The sequence below is a fragment of the Salmo salar genome, chromosome 13 (assembly GCF_965601325.2).
Source record: "Salmo salar chromosome 13, fSalSal1, whole genome shotgun sequence".
Taxonomy (NCBI): Eukaryota; Metazoa; Chordata; class Actinopteri; order Salmoniformes; family Salmonidae; genus Salmo; species Salmo salar.
In genome coordinates this window covers 37,160,163-37,175,000 of record NC_138303.1, presented here as the reverse complement: position 1 = coordinate 37,175,000, position 14,838 = coordinate 37,160,163, and the positions used below count along the sequence as shown (strand labels likewise).

Below are 14,838 nucleotides of genomic sequence, written 5' to 3'. Positions count from 1 at the left end.
ATACTTTGACCAGGATTGCTTGTGGCGCTGTCTGTCTTTCCCAGCAACCTATCTTGTGTTACCTAAGTGGGACTCAGGTTCATGGTCAGAGGCTATTTTCCAGCTGATGGTTTAACCTCAGGATCTATGGGAGTGTGTTGATCTCATGACACTTCATGATGTATAGCTGCCTTTTGGTTATCGTGGAGATGTGAAACCAGCATTGTATGTTTTTCCTATTGGGAAAGTACTGCAGTTTGTATTCAAAGAAACTCTTTATTGTTGGCTATTTTATCCTTAATGCGTGTACACATGTCATAAACAATGGATATGGTAAACTCTCAGTAAACTCACAAGACAATTGGTTCAGAATAAGTCATACAGTATGTATTTGGTTCAGAATAAGTCATACAGTATGTATTTGGTTCAGAATAAGTCATACAGTATGTATTTGGTTCAGAATAAGTCATACAGTATGTATTTGGTTCAGAATAAGTCATTCAGTATGTATTTGGTTCAGAATAAGTCATACAGTATGTATTTGGTTCAGAATAAGTCATACAGTATGTATTTGGTTCAGAATAAGTCATACAGTATGTATTTGTTGTTACTAACCATGTTTGCATCCACAGTTTTTTGGGGGCGTAAATAAAAATCACGACAGTTGTGATGGAAACAGGTAGATTTGGTACAATTTTATAAATGCAGACAGATACTTAGTTTTTTTGACATGGTGGGATGTTGTTGTGTCTGTAAAATTAATTATGCACGAAATGGTGGTGTAAATGTCTTTATGCGCAAATATTGATATATTAACCATCATATGGAAGTAAACTTGAGTCACGAGATGACATGTTGTGTGGTCCTCCCACTACGACTCATCAGCAAAGCATGAGGTTTATTAGGCTAGAGATGAAATAAATGATGATAAACTTCACTGGGTGGTGGAAGTGCACGGTGATGAGTTTGACGCTCCTTTCCAATAAATATCGAGGGTCTTATTCTGGTGACATGATAATCGATGCTTGGCTGCAGTTTGACAAATGTTAATATTATCTTATCCATAATAATCTCATACTATCCTACCCACACAGCCTACCCCCACTGTATCTGCAAGCTGTTGGCTAGAGTGCACGTGCGTAGACCAGAGTAGACACATTTTCTATTTTACCCAACAGTTTTTGTGACCAAACTATCAGTATAGTAGAAAATGTGATGGAAACACATTGAACTTTCGATTTTTATTTGGTCCATGAAATCTTAAGCGAAAAAGTACATTTTGTGTGCACTAATCCGCAACAAGTCCATTTGGTGGAAACACCACTGTTGGAAAATGCACATATTTTCTTTATGCAGATTTTAGAATCTTCACGTGAAAATCTGACGCCAATTGGATGGAAACCTAGCTAGTGTCATGGACATGTTTTGGCACGGCGCTCAGTCGAGAGTTCTAAGGTTACTTGAAGAGGAGGAAAGCTTCCTCTCTGTATCCTCCTTCAGGGACATTCCTTTCATCACACCACTCTATTTTTCAGAGAGTAACTAAGCACATGACATATCTACACTCTTTCAACACTCACAATTCATTTGTGCAGTGTGGTGCTTTAAGAAATACAAGGTGTGTTTAGCAGCAAAGTGTGAAAAAACAATGACAAGATTTAAGATGGCCAATTGGTATATTATAAGCAAGCCTGGTTCTTCCAATGATAATAGTCACTCATTCTTCCACCCTTATTCCTGTTTATACAATACTTCTGGATCTGGTTAAACAGTGTGACGATATGGGTGTATATATTTCCATTCAACATAAGGCGAAGGACTTTCTCTCTACTGTAAAGCGTCAGTCCCTCTGTTTCTCCTCCATCCATGCCCACAGCAGATAGAGCCAGAGACAGTCCTTTATCTCTTTATCTCATCACTCCATCTTTTCCTCCACTGATCTGCTGTTCACAGCGAGCCTGGCTGTGTGGATCCTGCAGCTGCAGGCTCATTAACCAAATAGTCATTCATTAATGTGGCTTAATTAGGAGGAGCATGATAACACATCAGACTGGTTGGTACTGTAGGGAAGAGAGAGTACAACTCATCTGTGCGTGTTTGTGTACGTGTGTGTGTATCTGTTGTCCTACGGGGAGGCAAACTACAGAACTGGAAGCATGTAACCCGACTCTTCTCCTCTCACTACAGCCTTTGTTTTTATAGTCACTCTCTTAAGTTCTGATTTGAGAAACAGAAAATAGGGCTGTGTGTCATGGCCCTGTGTCCTTCTCTAGAAATATCAGCTGGTAGTAGCCCCTATGTTGAAGGAGTAGTAATCTCTCTCTCTCTCTCTCCTCACCCCCTCCCTCCCTCCCTCCCTACATTTGGTTTCCCTGCCAGCCTGCCTGCTAGTTAGTTAGTGATAATTAAATGAGTTCCATGGAACAGGGCATGTCCCTCTTGGTGAACACACTGCTTAATGGATCATAAAAGCTGCCCTACACTGCTCAATGTAGTCCAATTCAATTAGGCTTTATTTATTTAGGGCTCTTTATACAATGTCATGGTGGCCACTGTATCTGTGTCCTTGACTTAGAGACTCACGCCCATGCAGCACCGTGTAAGTTATCCTGCCGGGCCCTGCAGCGGTAGAATAGCAGGAATTCCCCTCTTTCTTTAAGTGCCACTGTGTGAATGCCGTGAACAGAGGAGGGTGAATCAAAGTGTTTTAACTGAGGTTAACATATCCCTTGTTCTCTCGTTTCTGGCTGTAGGTATGTGAGAATGAATGGATGAATAATGCAGTGTTTGACAGGTAGAGGAGTGGACATAGCTATAGGGCCCGCAGGATACTGTGGATGAATGTGAGAGGATCTGTTTAGGGGTTTTAGCTCTGCTACCTGCACTGGGAGAGGAGGGGGGTAGGATGTGAACAGACGTCCATGACTGTCTGTCTGGGTATATCACGCTATGGCTTTGGCAGGACTATTTTGACATCTACAATAAGTGTATTGATTCTGGAATAGTCTTACTATTCACTGTATAATCAAAATGTAGACAACATGTATGCAGTATATTTCTGTTCAATAAGAAAAGTAATGGAGGTCAAATGATAAATTCCTATATTTTTTGATATACTTGGAACCTAGTGTTTTGCGACATTTTCCGTTTAAATATTTGCTATTATGCGAAGTGCATTGTGATGCAGGCGTTAATGACCTGATAGCACAATCACCTGTGGCGGTCAGAGATATGCCTGTGCATCATATCAAATCCCTTCACCTGCTGGGCTCTCTCTACACGCTGTGGAATGCATTTCTCTGATAGGTCAAAGAGGGATTATCAAACATTCTATAGTCGCGCACCATGGGATGGGAGTGCTGGGTAAACATTTTGCGCGCTCCCAATTCCTTCAGTTTCTCAGTGCGTCGCAAGAGAGCACTGTCTCTCTCATCTGACTCTCCCACGTTTGAGGTAAAGCGAATTTACTCATGGAATCGCTGTATAGGTAGATTATAGTCCACTAGCTGTTAAATTATAGATACATGTGATGTAATTAAATAATAGACTTTGTTTTATTTTAGGTTAATGCAGGTTATTGTGAGTCTCACCTATTCAGCAATAAATTGAAAGGCTATCTGTAGATGACCTGTTATTTTGTGTTCGATTATTTAGGCAATTTTATATGTTTGCAATACTAGTAAAGAAATGCATTCTACTATATATGGCGGAATGTGGAAGAAACTATTTATTGTCTTTCAGCTGCAGAAGAAAAATGTAGATGGGCTAGTGTTTATGCTTAAGAAAGCGATTTCTTCCTGCTGTAGACTCTACCTTCGATTGAAGAGGTTGCCACATTTATTCATGGGATAAGGAAATGTATTTTTGGAGAACCTAATGTATTCATTCTCTCCTGTCATAATTCTTTATTCCTTATCAATTATAGCCTACATAATCACCTTATAATACCGTAGGCTAATACCTTAGTTTGAGCTGACATATGACATTTCCATCCCTCAGGATAATTACTTCATGGCTCAAAAATAATCATGAAATTGGAATCTCCAAATCCAATCTGACTAATAAGAGCCAGCTTTGACACTAAAGGTGTTACAGTTCACAGCACAATATCCCAAAACAGAATAGGTTTTCTTTTTTTATTCTTTTTTATTATTGTTTGTCGAGTATTGTAGCAGATAAATCAGGTGTAGGCCTACCACAATGCCCAGGACTGTAAGAGTCAGACATTTGCAGAAGTTGAATAAGTCAAGATATCTTGCTGTGATATACCTGAGAAAAACTGACAACATATTATATTGAGTGATTATCTCTCCTCAATTCACAGTACCATTCTCCACATTTACTCTTTTCTTTTGGTCTTTTTTCACCGCCTTTGTTGTAGATAAGGACTGGAGTCTGCCAGCAGCCTGTCATTGGGCAGAGATCCTGATTCCTCTCAAAGGGGTCGAGAGAGAGAAGCACAGGGACAGACCACTACACAGACACCAGGCAGTCTGAGTTTTGCACCTGAGACAAAACTCTGCGGTTTAGTTGTGTGTGTGTGTGTGTGTGTGTGTGTGTGTGTGTGTGTGTGTGTGTGTGTGTGTGTGTGTGTGTGTGTGTGTGGTTACGTATCCTGGGAGGAGGAGGATTGTACAGCTCTTTAGAGAGTCAAAGTGTATGTATTTGCACCCTTTGGGGTCAGTCAGTAATGGGCACCACCACACTATTGGAATGTTTTGGTCGCTCGCGGAGAACGCAGGGTCAGTCACGCCCTCGGCGCTTTGCCAGAGCCTTCCAGCCAATCCGCTGTCACCCTGCTGAGACAGAACCCCGCCTCTTCCACTGTACGTATGGGTGTGGGGGAGAGGTGTTAGGAATTTGGGACACAGATGTTATTATTTTGGTTGATCACTGTCTCTTATTAAAACATGAATTGAAGCCTATCATTATGGTATCATAATCATTTCACAATACACTGACTGCACCATTCGAAATGATCATGTTCATTCTGTAAGTCCATTCAGTGAAAATGTGTTAGTCATAAAACTGCCATACAGTTACTTTGCCATGTTTGTAACAGAACTTCCCTCTGTGATTGTGAATCCTCTGTACTAGTGAATCCTCTGTGTACTAGTGAATCCTCTGTGTACTAGTGAATCCTCTGTGTACTAGTGAATCCTCTGTGTACTAGTGAATCCTCTGTGTACTAGTGAATCCTCTGTGTACTAGTGAATCCGTAGTAAAAGTCCTCCTTGGCCCAGTTTAAATACATTTTAGCAGACACTTATCCAGAGTGACTTAAGGGAGCAGTTAGGGTTGTGCCTTGCTCAAGGGCACATCCACAGATTTTTCACGTAGTCGTGTCAGGGATTCGAACCAAAGACGTTTCAGTTACTGCCCCGACACTCTTAATGGCTAATCTACCTGCAGCCTCAATTTGTTTCTGATATCCTCTTGGGTTGATGATATTTCAAGCTTTTTCAGAAGCCATGTGCACTGGTTGGTAATCTCTCGCCTCTTTCTCTGGTGCTTTCTACACTGGCCTTTCACCTCTTCTAAATCCCTGTCTTGATTTCCCATTTAATGTCCTGATCCTGTCCTTAATACGAAAATCTCCTCTTGGTGGTTTTCTATAACGCTGGGAAATGTTTCTCTCATCGTTTTTCATATCATCTCTCCAACTCATTCAGCTCTGAGTTGTCCTTCACAGTATTATGTCATGATGTGAACTTGTATCAAAGTGTTAATATCTTACCTGTGGTTGTTCTTGTGTGGTTCTCCTCCCCAGTCCCTCGTATCAACGGCCACTCTAAGTCGGAGCGCACAGCAAGGGACTCTGCCATGGGCTACGACAGCACCTCAGTGATGAGCAGTGAACTGGAGTCCAGCTCCTTCGTCGACAGTGAGGAGGATGAGGACGCCAGCAGGTAGATGGTCTTTCTCTCTCTCTCCCTCTCTCTGTCTTTTCTCTAATTTCCCTCTTTTCATCAGTGGTTCTTTACTGAAATCAACAAATCCCCCCACTTTTCCTGCTCCAGGGGAGCTGCCCTGCGGCTGACCCTGTGCTGTTCCCCAGTCGTGTATGTTGTGTGTTGGGCTGGGTACTGTGACAGCAAAAGTCACCAAATTTCCGTTGTCTCTGTATAATGGACCATTAAAGATTACATTGTATTGTGTCTCAGACTCAGCAGCTCCACAGAGCAGAGCTCGTCTTCTCAGCTAATGCGCAGACACAAACGCCGCCGACGGAGGCACAAAGTGGCCAAAATAGACCGGGTGAGCCCACCTTGAAAACTGTACTGTTGCACATACGTGTGTGTGAGTGAGAAAGGGAACAAGAACGGTTATGTGAGTATGTACCTGACACACTAAGTTTCTCCCTCTCTCTTTTCCAGTCTTCGTCCTTCAGCAGCATCACAGATTCCACTATGAGCCTCAACATCATCACTGTCACACTCAACATGGGTAAGGACTTCCCCTTTTCCTCTAATTTTCTTTAATTTATGCCTTTCTTTGTACACAACTATTTTTAATACAAATATCATCAGTGTACTCGGTCTTTAAACCCCATATAGTCTTTAGACTACAGAGCCTTCGGAAAGTATTCAGACCCCTTTACTTTTTCCACATTTTGTTACGTTACAGCCTTATTCTAAAATGTATTAAATAAATACTAATCCTCAGAAATCTACACACAATACTCCATAATGACAAAGCGAAAACAGGTTTTTAGAAAATTGTACAAATGTATAAAAAAAACAACAGAAATACCTTATTTATATAAGTATTCAGACCCTTTGCTATGAGACTCGAAATTGAGCTCAGGTGCATCCTGTTCCCATTGATCATCCTTGAGATATTTCTACAACTTGATTTACCTGTGGTAAATTCAATTGATTTTAGAGGATTTGGAAAGGCACACACTTGTCTATATAAGGTCCCACAGTTGACAGTGCATGTCAGAGCAAAAACCAAACCGTGAGGTTGAAGGAATTGTCCGTAGAGCTCCGAGACAGTATTGTGTCGAGGCACAGATCTGGGGATGGATACCAAAAACTGTCTGCAGCATTGAAGGTCCCCAAGTACACAGTGGCCTCCGTCATTCTTAAGTGGAAGAAGTTTGGAACCACCAAGACTCTTCCTAGAGCTGGCCGCCTGGCCAAACTGAGCAATAGGGGGAGAATGGCCTTGGTCAGGGAGGTGACCAAGAACCCAATGGTCAGTCTGACAAAGCTCTAGAGTTCCTCTGTGGAGATGGAAGAACCTTCCAGAAGGACAACCATCTCTGCAGCACTCCACCAATCAGGCCTTAATGGTAGAGTGGCTAGACGGAGCCCACTGCTCAGTAAAAGGCACATGACAGCTGGGTTGGAGTTTGCCAAAGCCAAGACTCTCAGACCACGATAAACAAAATTCTCTGGTCTGATGAAACAAAGATTGAATTCTTTGGCCTGAATGCCAAGCATCACGTCTGGAGGAAACCTGGCGCCATCCCTACTGTGAAGCATGGTGGTGGCAGCTTCATGGTGTGGGGATGTTTTTCAGCGGCAGGGACTGGGAGACTAGTCAGAATTGAGGCAAAGATGAACGGAGCAAAGTACAGAGAGATCCTTGATGAAAATCTGGTGTGCCAAGCTTATAGCGTCATACCCAAGAAGACTCGAGGCTGTAATCGCTGCCAAAGGTGCTTCAAGAAATTTGTGAGTAAAGGGTCTGAATACTTATGTAAATGTGATATTTGAAAATAATTTTTAACAATTTAAAAAATACTGTTTTTGCTTTGTCATTATGGGGTATTGTGTGTAGATTGATGAGGGAAAAAAACTATATAAGCAATTTTAGAATAAGGCTGTAGCCTAACAAAATGTTGAAAAAGTCAAGGGTCTGTATACTTTCCGAAGGCTCTGTACATGAGACTTTTAACTGACCTCCTGTCTCCCCTCTCTCTTCCAGAGAAGTATAACTTCCTGGGTATCAGTATTGTGGGGCAGAGTAACGACCGGGGGGACGGGGGGATCTACATCGGCTCCATCATGAAGGGAGGAGCTGTAGCTGCAGACGGCAGGATAGAACCTGGAGATATGCTCCTACAGGTACACGACACTACCACCCACTACACATGAGCCTTACATTCATTTTCTAGGAAGTATTATAAGCTTAAAGTATATTTTGTGTTCTTTATGAGTTATTTTTTTGGTTCTATTTTTATGGTCTGTTGAGGGAAAGCTAATGTGCACAAATGTCAAGTGAGCAAATTTCTTTGTGATTATTATAGTTATTATTACAATGATGATCGGATACTGTGTTTCAAACAATGTTTATGTTAATGAGTTCTAACAATAAGGTAAAGGGGAAACTGGAACCTCTGACCTATTGAAACTATGACCTATTGAAACTCTGACCTATTGAAACTATGACCTATTGAAACTATAACTTATTGAAACTCTGACCTGTTTACAACCAACTGTAATGGGCTTCGTCACCTTCCTTCCCGTAGCCCTCTATCCTACATGTTGCCTCTCCTTTTCCTTCCTGTTGTTTGTTCTCTTTGATGTCTGTATGGCTGGCCACGCCTTCTCTTGTACACACAGTGGCTGATCACTTGTTATTGTAGATCCAGCATGTCTCTTTAACAGCATGTATTGTAGATCAGCATGTCTCTTTAATATGGGCAGGTGGGACGGAAGCATCCCACCTGGCCAACATCTGGTGAAATTGCACTGCGCGAAATTCAAACGATAGTATTATAAATATTTAACTTTCATAAAATCACAAGTGTAATACATCAAAATAAAGCCTAACTTCTTGTTAATCCAGCCACTGTGTCAGATTTCAAAAAGGCTTTACGGCGAAAGGAAACCATGCGATTATCTGAGGACAGCGCCCCGCATACAAACACATGAAAAGCATATTTCAACCAGGCAGGTGCGACACGAAAGTCAGAAATAGCAATATATAAAATGCCTTACCTTTGATGATCTTCTTCTGTTGGTACTCCAAAAATTCCCAGTTACATCACAAATGGTCCTTTTGTTCGATAATATCCTTCTTTATATCCATAAAAACTCAGTTTAGCTGGCGTGCTTCAGTCAATAATCCACCCAGTTTCCCTCCATCAAAATGCATACAAAATGAATCCCAAACGTTACTAATAAACTTTTCAGTCAAAAGTCAAACAACGTTTATCATCAAACCTTAGGTACCCTAATACGTAAATAAACTATACAATTTAAGACAGAGAATCGTTATTGTCTTTATCGGAGAAAGATACCAAAGAACGCGCTCTCTTCCACGCGCTTGGAAACGCTACAGCCAAAATGGGAGCCACCTAGAAAAACGACAATTTCTGGCCCATTTTTCCAAAAACCAGCCTGAAACTCTTTCTAAAGATTATTGACATCTAGTGGAAGCCCTAGGAACTGCAATTATGGGTGGACTTGTAATAAAACTGATAGCCATTGAAAATAGGGGTAGGCAGATTTTATTTTTTGGGGTTGGTTTGTCCTCGGGGTTTCACCTGCCATATCAGTTCTGTTATACTCACAGACATAAGCTTAACCTCTTACATCTAGATGTTCCGCTAGCGGAACACCTGCTCCAATATCCAATGATGGGCGTGGCGCGAAATACAAACTCCTCTAAAATCCGAAAACTTCCATTTTTCAAACATATGACTATTTTACAGCATTTTAAAGACAAGACTCTCGTTAATCTAACCACACTGTCCGATTTCAAAAAGGCTTTACAGCGAAAGCAAAACATTAGATTATGTCAGCAGAGTACCCAGCCAGAAATAATCAGACACCCATTTTTCAAGCTAGCATATAATGTCACAAAAAACAAAACCACAGCTAAATGCAGCACTAACCTTTGATGATCTTCATCAGATGACAACCCTAGGACATTATGTTATACAATGCATGCATGTTTTGTTCAATCAAGTTCATATTTATATCAAAAAACAGCTTTTTTACATTAGCATGTGACGTTCAGAACTAGCATACCCCCCGCAAACATCCGGTGAATTTACTAAATTACTCACGATAAACGTTCACAAAAAACATAACAATTATTTTAAGAATTATAGATACAGAAATCCTCTATGCACTCGATATGTCCGATTTTAAAATAGCTTTTCGGTGAAAGCACATTTTGCAATATTCTCAGTAGATAGCCCAGCCATCACGGCTAGCCATTTAGACACCGACCAAGTTTAGCCCTGACCAAACTCCGATTTACTATTACAAAAGTTTGATTACCTTTGTTGTCTTCGTCAGAATGCACTCCCAGGAATGCTACTTCAATAACAAATGTTGGTTTGGTTCAAAATAATCCATCGTTATATCCAAATAGCGGCGTTTTGTTTGTGCGTTCAAGACACTATCCGAAGTGTAAATAAGGGTCACGAGCATGGCGCAATTCGTGACAAAAGATTTCTAAATATTCCATTACCGTACTTCGAAGCATGTCAACCGCTGTTTAAAATCAATTTTTATGCCATTTTTCTCGTAAAAAAGCGATAATATTCCGACCGGGAATCTGCGTTTAGGTAAACAGACGAAAGAAAACAAGGCATGGGGTCGACGTGGACACGCGCCTGAGTCTCACAGTACTGTAACCAGCCACTACCCAAACGCGCTACTTTTTTTCAGCCAGAGCCTGCAAAGCCACGATTCAGCTTTTTGCCGCCTTCTGAGAGCCCATGGGAGCCGTAGGAAGTGTCACGTAACAGCAGAGATCCTCTGTAATGGATAGAGATAATCAAGAAGGGCAAGAAATTGTCAGACAGGGCACTTCCTGCATGGAATCTTCTCAGGTTTTGGCCTGCCAAATGAGTTCTGTTATACTCACAGACACCATTCAAACAGTTTTAGAAACTTTGGAGTGTTTTCTATCCAAAGCTAATAATTATATGCATATTCTAGTTTCTGGGCAGGAGTAATAATCCGATTAAATCGGGTATGTTTTTTATCCGGCTGTGAAAATACTGCCCCCTAGCCATAACAGGTTAACAGTTTTAGAAACTTTAGAGTATTTTCTATCCAAATCTACCTAATCTATCTAATTATATGCATATCCTAGCTTCTGGGCCTGAGTAGCAGGCAGTTTACTTTGGGCACGCTTTTCATCCGGACGTCAAAATACTGCCCCCTACCCAAGAGAGGTTAACAACATGTATTGTAGATCAGCATGTCTCTTTAACAACATGTATTGTAGATCCAGTATGTCTCTTTAACAACATGTATTGTAGATCCAGCATGTCTCTTTAACAGCATGTATTGTAGATCCAGCATGTCTCTTTAACAGCATGTATTGTAGATCCAGCATGTCTCTTTAACAGCATGTATTGTAGATCCAGTATGTCTCTTTAACAACATGTATTGTAGATCCAGTATGTCTCTTTTCAACCCATACACACAGTATAAAGCTGCATAGGATTTATTAGCTGTTATATGCTTCTGAAAACCTTACAACACTGCCCTGAGATGAACTTGTAGAGAATTGATTTCAATAGAGTCATAAATCATTTTATGTTTCTTTATTCACTTGTCCGTTTTGTCCAACTACTTGTTCATTTTAAAGACATGATCCGTGTAAATGTACGGTAACTGTTTCATTGTGATCCTCAGGTGAACGATGTGAACTTTGAGAACATGAGCAACGATGACGCTGTGAGGATCCTGAGAGAGATCGTCTCCAAAACAGGGTAAGAACAGGACTGTGTTACAGTGCAGGATTTTTAGAGATAACCCAGAAAACATTTCAAGAGAATTTAAACTGTTGCATGGGAAGATGGTCACAGGTCAGGACAGACAGACAGACAGACAGACAGACAAAGGACATGGGTATTGGGTAAATACAGGATTTAAAAGATGAGCAATGGTAAGACTCTGGAGTACATTAGGGTTGTATTAGCATATCAGAGGTATGCTGACTGGTTAGATTGGATCAACAGTGGGTTTGAATTTCAAGCAGCTTCTGCATTGTTGACTGTTGCATAATACAGACTAATATTTCTCTCCATAATCCTTCTAGTTCATCCAAACATGACTTATTTTTTCCTATCGTTTCCTCTTGTGCTTTTAACTGCACAGGAGCTATAGAAGTGAGCAGGAGGTATTGTAACTGACTGTCTCCCCATGTGTCCTCCAGTCCTATTAGTCTTACTGTGGCCAAGTGTTGGGACCCGTCTCCGCGAAGCTACTTCACCATCCCCCGGGGTAAGACACTAACCGATGTTCCACCAACAACAGGTTATTACCATTTACAAACAGGGCTCTCAAACTCAGCTGGAAACTCGCTTTTTGAAAACCTTTTGAAAAACAAATTGGATGTGCTTGTAACTTATAGCAGAAGTTTGAGCACAAACTATCAAACTTACAGTAGATGATGGATATTGTGTGTGTGTGTGTGTGTGTGTGTGTGTGTGTGTGTGGTGTGTGTGTGTGTGTGTGTGTGTGTGTGTGTGTGTGTGTGTGTGTGTGTGTGTGTGTGTGACCAGCTGAACCAGTGAGGCCCATCGACCCTGCTGCCTGGATATCCCACACCACCGCCCTGACCGGACCCTACCCACACTACGGTATGACCACACTATCACCACAGTCACACACACAAACTACTGCAATCACTAGACATAGCTGCACTTTCACAGTCCTAGAAAGGACACATACTGAACATTTTGTCAGTCACTGTCTGTGAATGTGCTGTGGCTCAACCTCCTCTCCCCTTCAGAATTTGACGACTTGCCGCTATCTGCGAGTAAGACGGACATGGCAACCATCGTCAAGGTGATGCAGCTACCTGACTCTGGTCTGGAGATCCGGGACAGGATGTGGTTGAAGATCACCATCACCAATGCTGTCATCGGTGAGAGGGAGGGGACGCTGACTACTAATAATACTGTATTATTAATAATACTTTTTTTCAGTAAAATGGCGCCGGAAGAAATGGCAGCAGTTTTACTGGCGACCAAGGAGTTGTGCTAATATGTGGGGTCTTTTCACGTTATTTGTAACTTATTTTGTACATAATGTTTCTGCAACCGTATCTTACGGCAGAAAAGAGCTTCTGGATATCAGGACAGCGATCACTCACCTCGGATTAGACTAAGATTTTTTCTACAACAAGCAGGACGCACAGGACATTCTCCAAACACCCGGCAGGGCCGACATCCCCGTTATTTGCAAGAGGAAGCGACGCAGGTACAGAGGACAAAGAGCCGGATGCCTCATGAGGACTCAGAGAAGGCGAGTGGGAAAGCTGCCGTTACCGTCAATATTACTCGCCAATGTGCAATCATTGGACAATAAATTAGACGAGGTACGATCACGAATATCCTACCAACGGGACATCAAAAACTGTAATATTCTATGTTTCACGGAATCGTGGCTGAATGACGACATGGATATTCAGCTAGCGGGATATACGCTGCACTGGCAAGATAGAACAGCACACTCCGGTAAGACGAGGGTTGTTCATATTTGTAAACAACAGCTGGTGCACGAAATCTAAGGAAGTCTCTAGATTTTGCTCGCCTGAAGTAGAGTATATTGTGATACATTGCAGCCCACACTACTTGCCTAGAGAGTTTTCATCCATACTTTTCGTGGTTGTTTATTTACCACCACAGACAGATGCTGGCACTAAGACCGCACTCAGTCAGCTGTATAAGGAAATAAGCAAACAGGAAACCACTCACCCAGAGGCGGTGTTCCTAGTGGCCGGAGACTTTAATGCAGGGAAACTTAAATCAGTTCTACCAAATTTCTATCAACATGTTAAACGTGCAACCAGAGGGAAAAAAATTCTAGATCACCTGTACTCCACACATAGAGGCGCGTACAAAGCTCTCCCTCGCCCCTCCATTTTGTAAATCCGACCACAACTCTATCCTCCTGATTCCTGCTTACAAGCAAAAATTAAAGCAGGGAGCACCAGTGACTCGGTCTATAAAAAAGTGGTCATATGAAGCAGATGCTAAACTACAGGACTGTTTTGCTATCACAGACTGGAACATGTTCCGGGATTCTTCCGATGGCATTGAGGAGTACACCACATCAGTCACTGGCTTTATCAATAAGTGCATCAAGGACATCATCCCCACAGTGACTGTACGTACATACCCAAACCAGAAGCCATGGATTACAGGCAACATTCGCACTGAGCTAAAGGGTAGAGCTGCCGCTTTCAAGGTGTGGGACTCTAACCCGGAAGCTTACAAGAAATCCTGCTATGCCCTGCGACGAACCATCAAACAGGCAAAGCGTCAATACAGGGCTAAGATTGAATCATACTACACCGGGTCCGACGCTCGTCTTTTGTGGCTGGGCTTGCAAACTATTACAGACTACAAAGGGAAGCACTGCCGCCAGCTGCCCAGTGACACGAGCGTACCAGACGACCTAAATCACTTCTATGCTTGCTTCGAGGCAAGCAACACTGAGGCATGCATGAGAGCATCAGCTGTTCCAGACGACTGTGTGATCACGCTCTCCGTAGCTAATGTGAGTAAGACCTTTAAACAGGTCAACATACATAAGGCTGCGGGGCCAGACGGTTTACCAGGACATGTGCTCCGGGCATGTGCTGATCAACTGGCAGGTGTCTTCACTGACATTTTCAACATGTCCCTGATTGAGTCTGTAATACCAACATGTTTCAAGCAGACCACCATAATCCCTGTGCCCAAGAACACAAAGGCAACCTGCCTAAATGACTACAGACCCGTAGCACTCACGTCCGTAGCCATGAAGTGCTTTGAAAGGCTGGTAATGGCTCACATCAACACCATTATCCCAGAAACACTAGACCCACTCCAATTTGCATACCGCCCAAACAGATCCACAGATGATGCAATCTCTATTGCACTCCACACTG

At 42.1% G+C, this 14,838-nt stretch overlaps 1 protein-coding gene across 2 annotated transcripts in view; it reads left to right on the top strand.

Annotated features, from left to right (window-relative positions):
* The window catches only part of dvl1a (dishevelled segment polarity protein 1a), a 55,750-nt gene that overhangs the window by 30,788 nt on the left and 10,124 nt on the right, over nucleotides 1-14,838 (top strand). For both annotated transcript variants that reach the window (XM_014136330.3, XM_082960035.1), the window contains exons 5-12: nucleotides 5,750-5,888; nucleotides 6,144-6,237; nucleotides 6,357-6,426; nucleotides 7,915-8,054; nucleotides 11,592-11,668; nucleotides 12,115-12,182; nucleotides 12,464-12,541; nucleotides 12,694-12,828. In XM_014136330.3, the coding sequence (XP_013991805.2) occupies nucleotides 5,750-5,888; nucleotides 6,144-6,237; nucleotides 6,357-6,426; nucleotides 7,915-8,054; nucleotides 11,592-11,668; nucleotides 12,115-12,182; nucleotides 12,464-12,541; nucleotides 12,694-12,828 (801 nt within the window). The remainder of the gene's footprint in view (nucleotides 1-5,749; nucleotides 5,889-6,143; nucleotides 6,238-6,356; nucleotides 6,427-7,914; nucleotides 8,055-11,591; nucleotides 11,669-12,114; nucleotides 12,183-12,463; nucleotides 12,542-12,693; nucleotides 12,829-14,838) is intronic.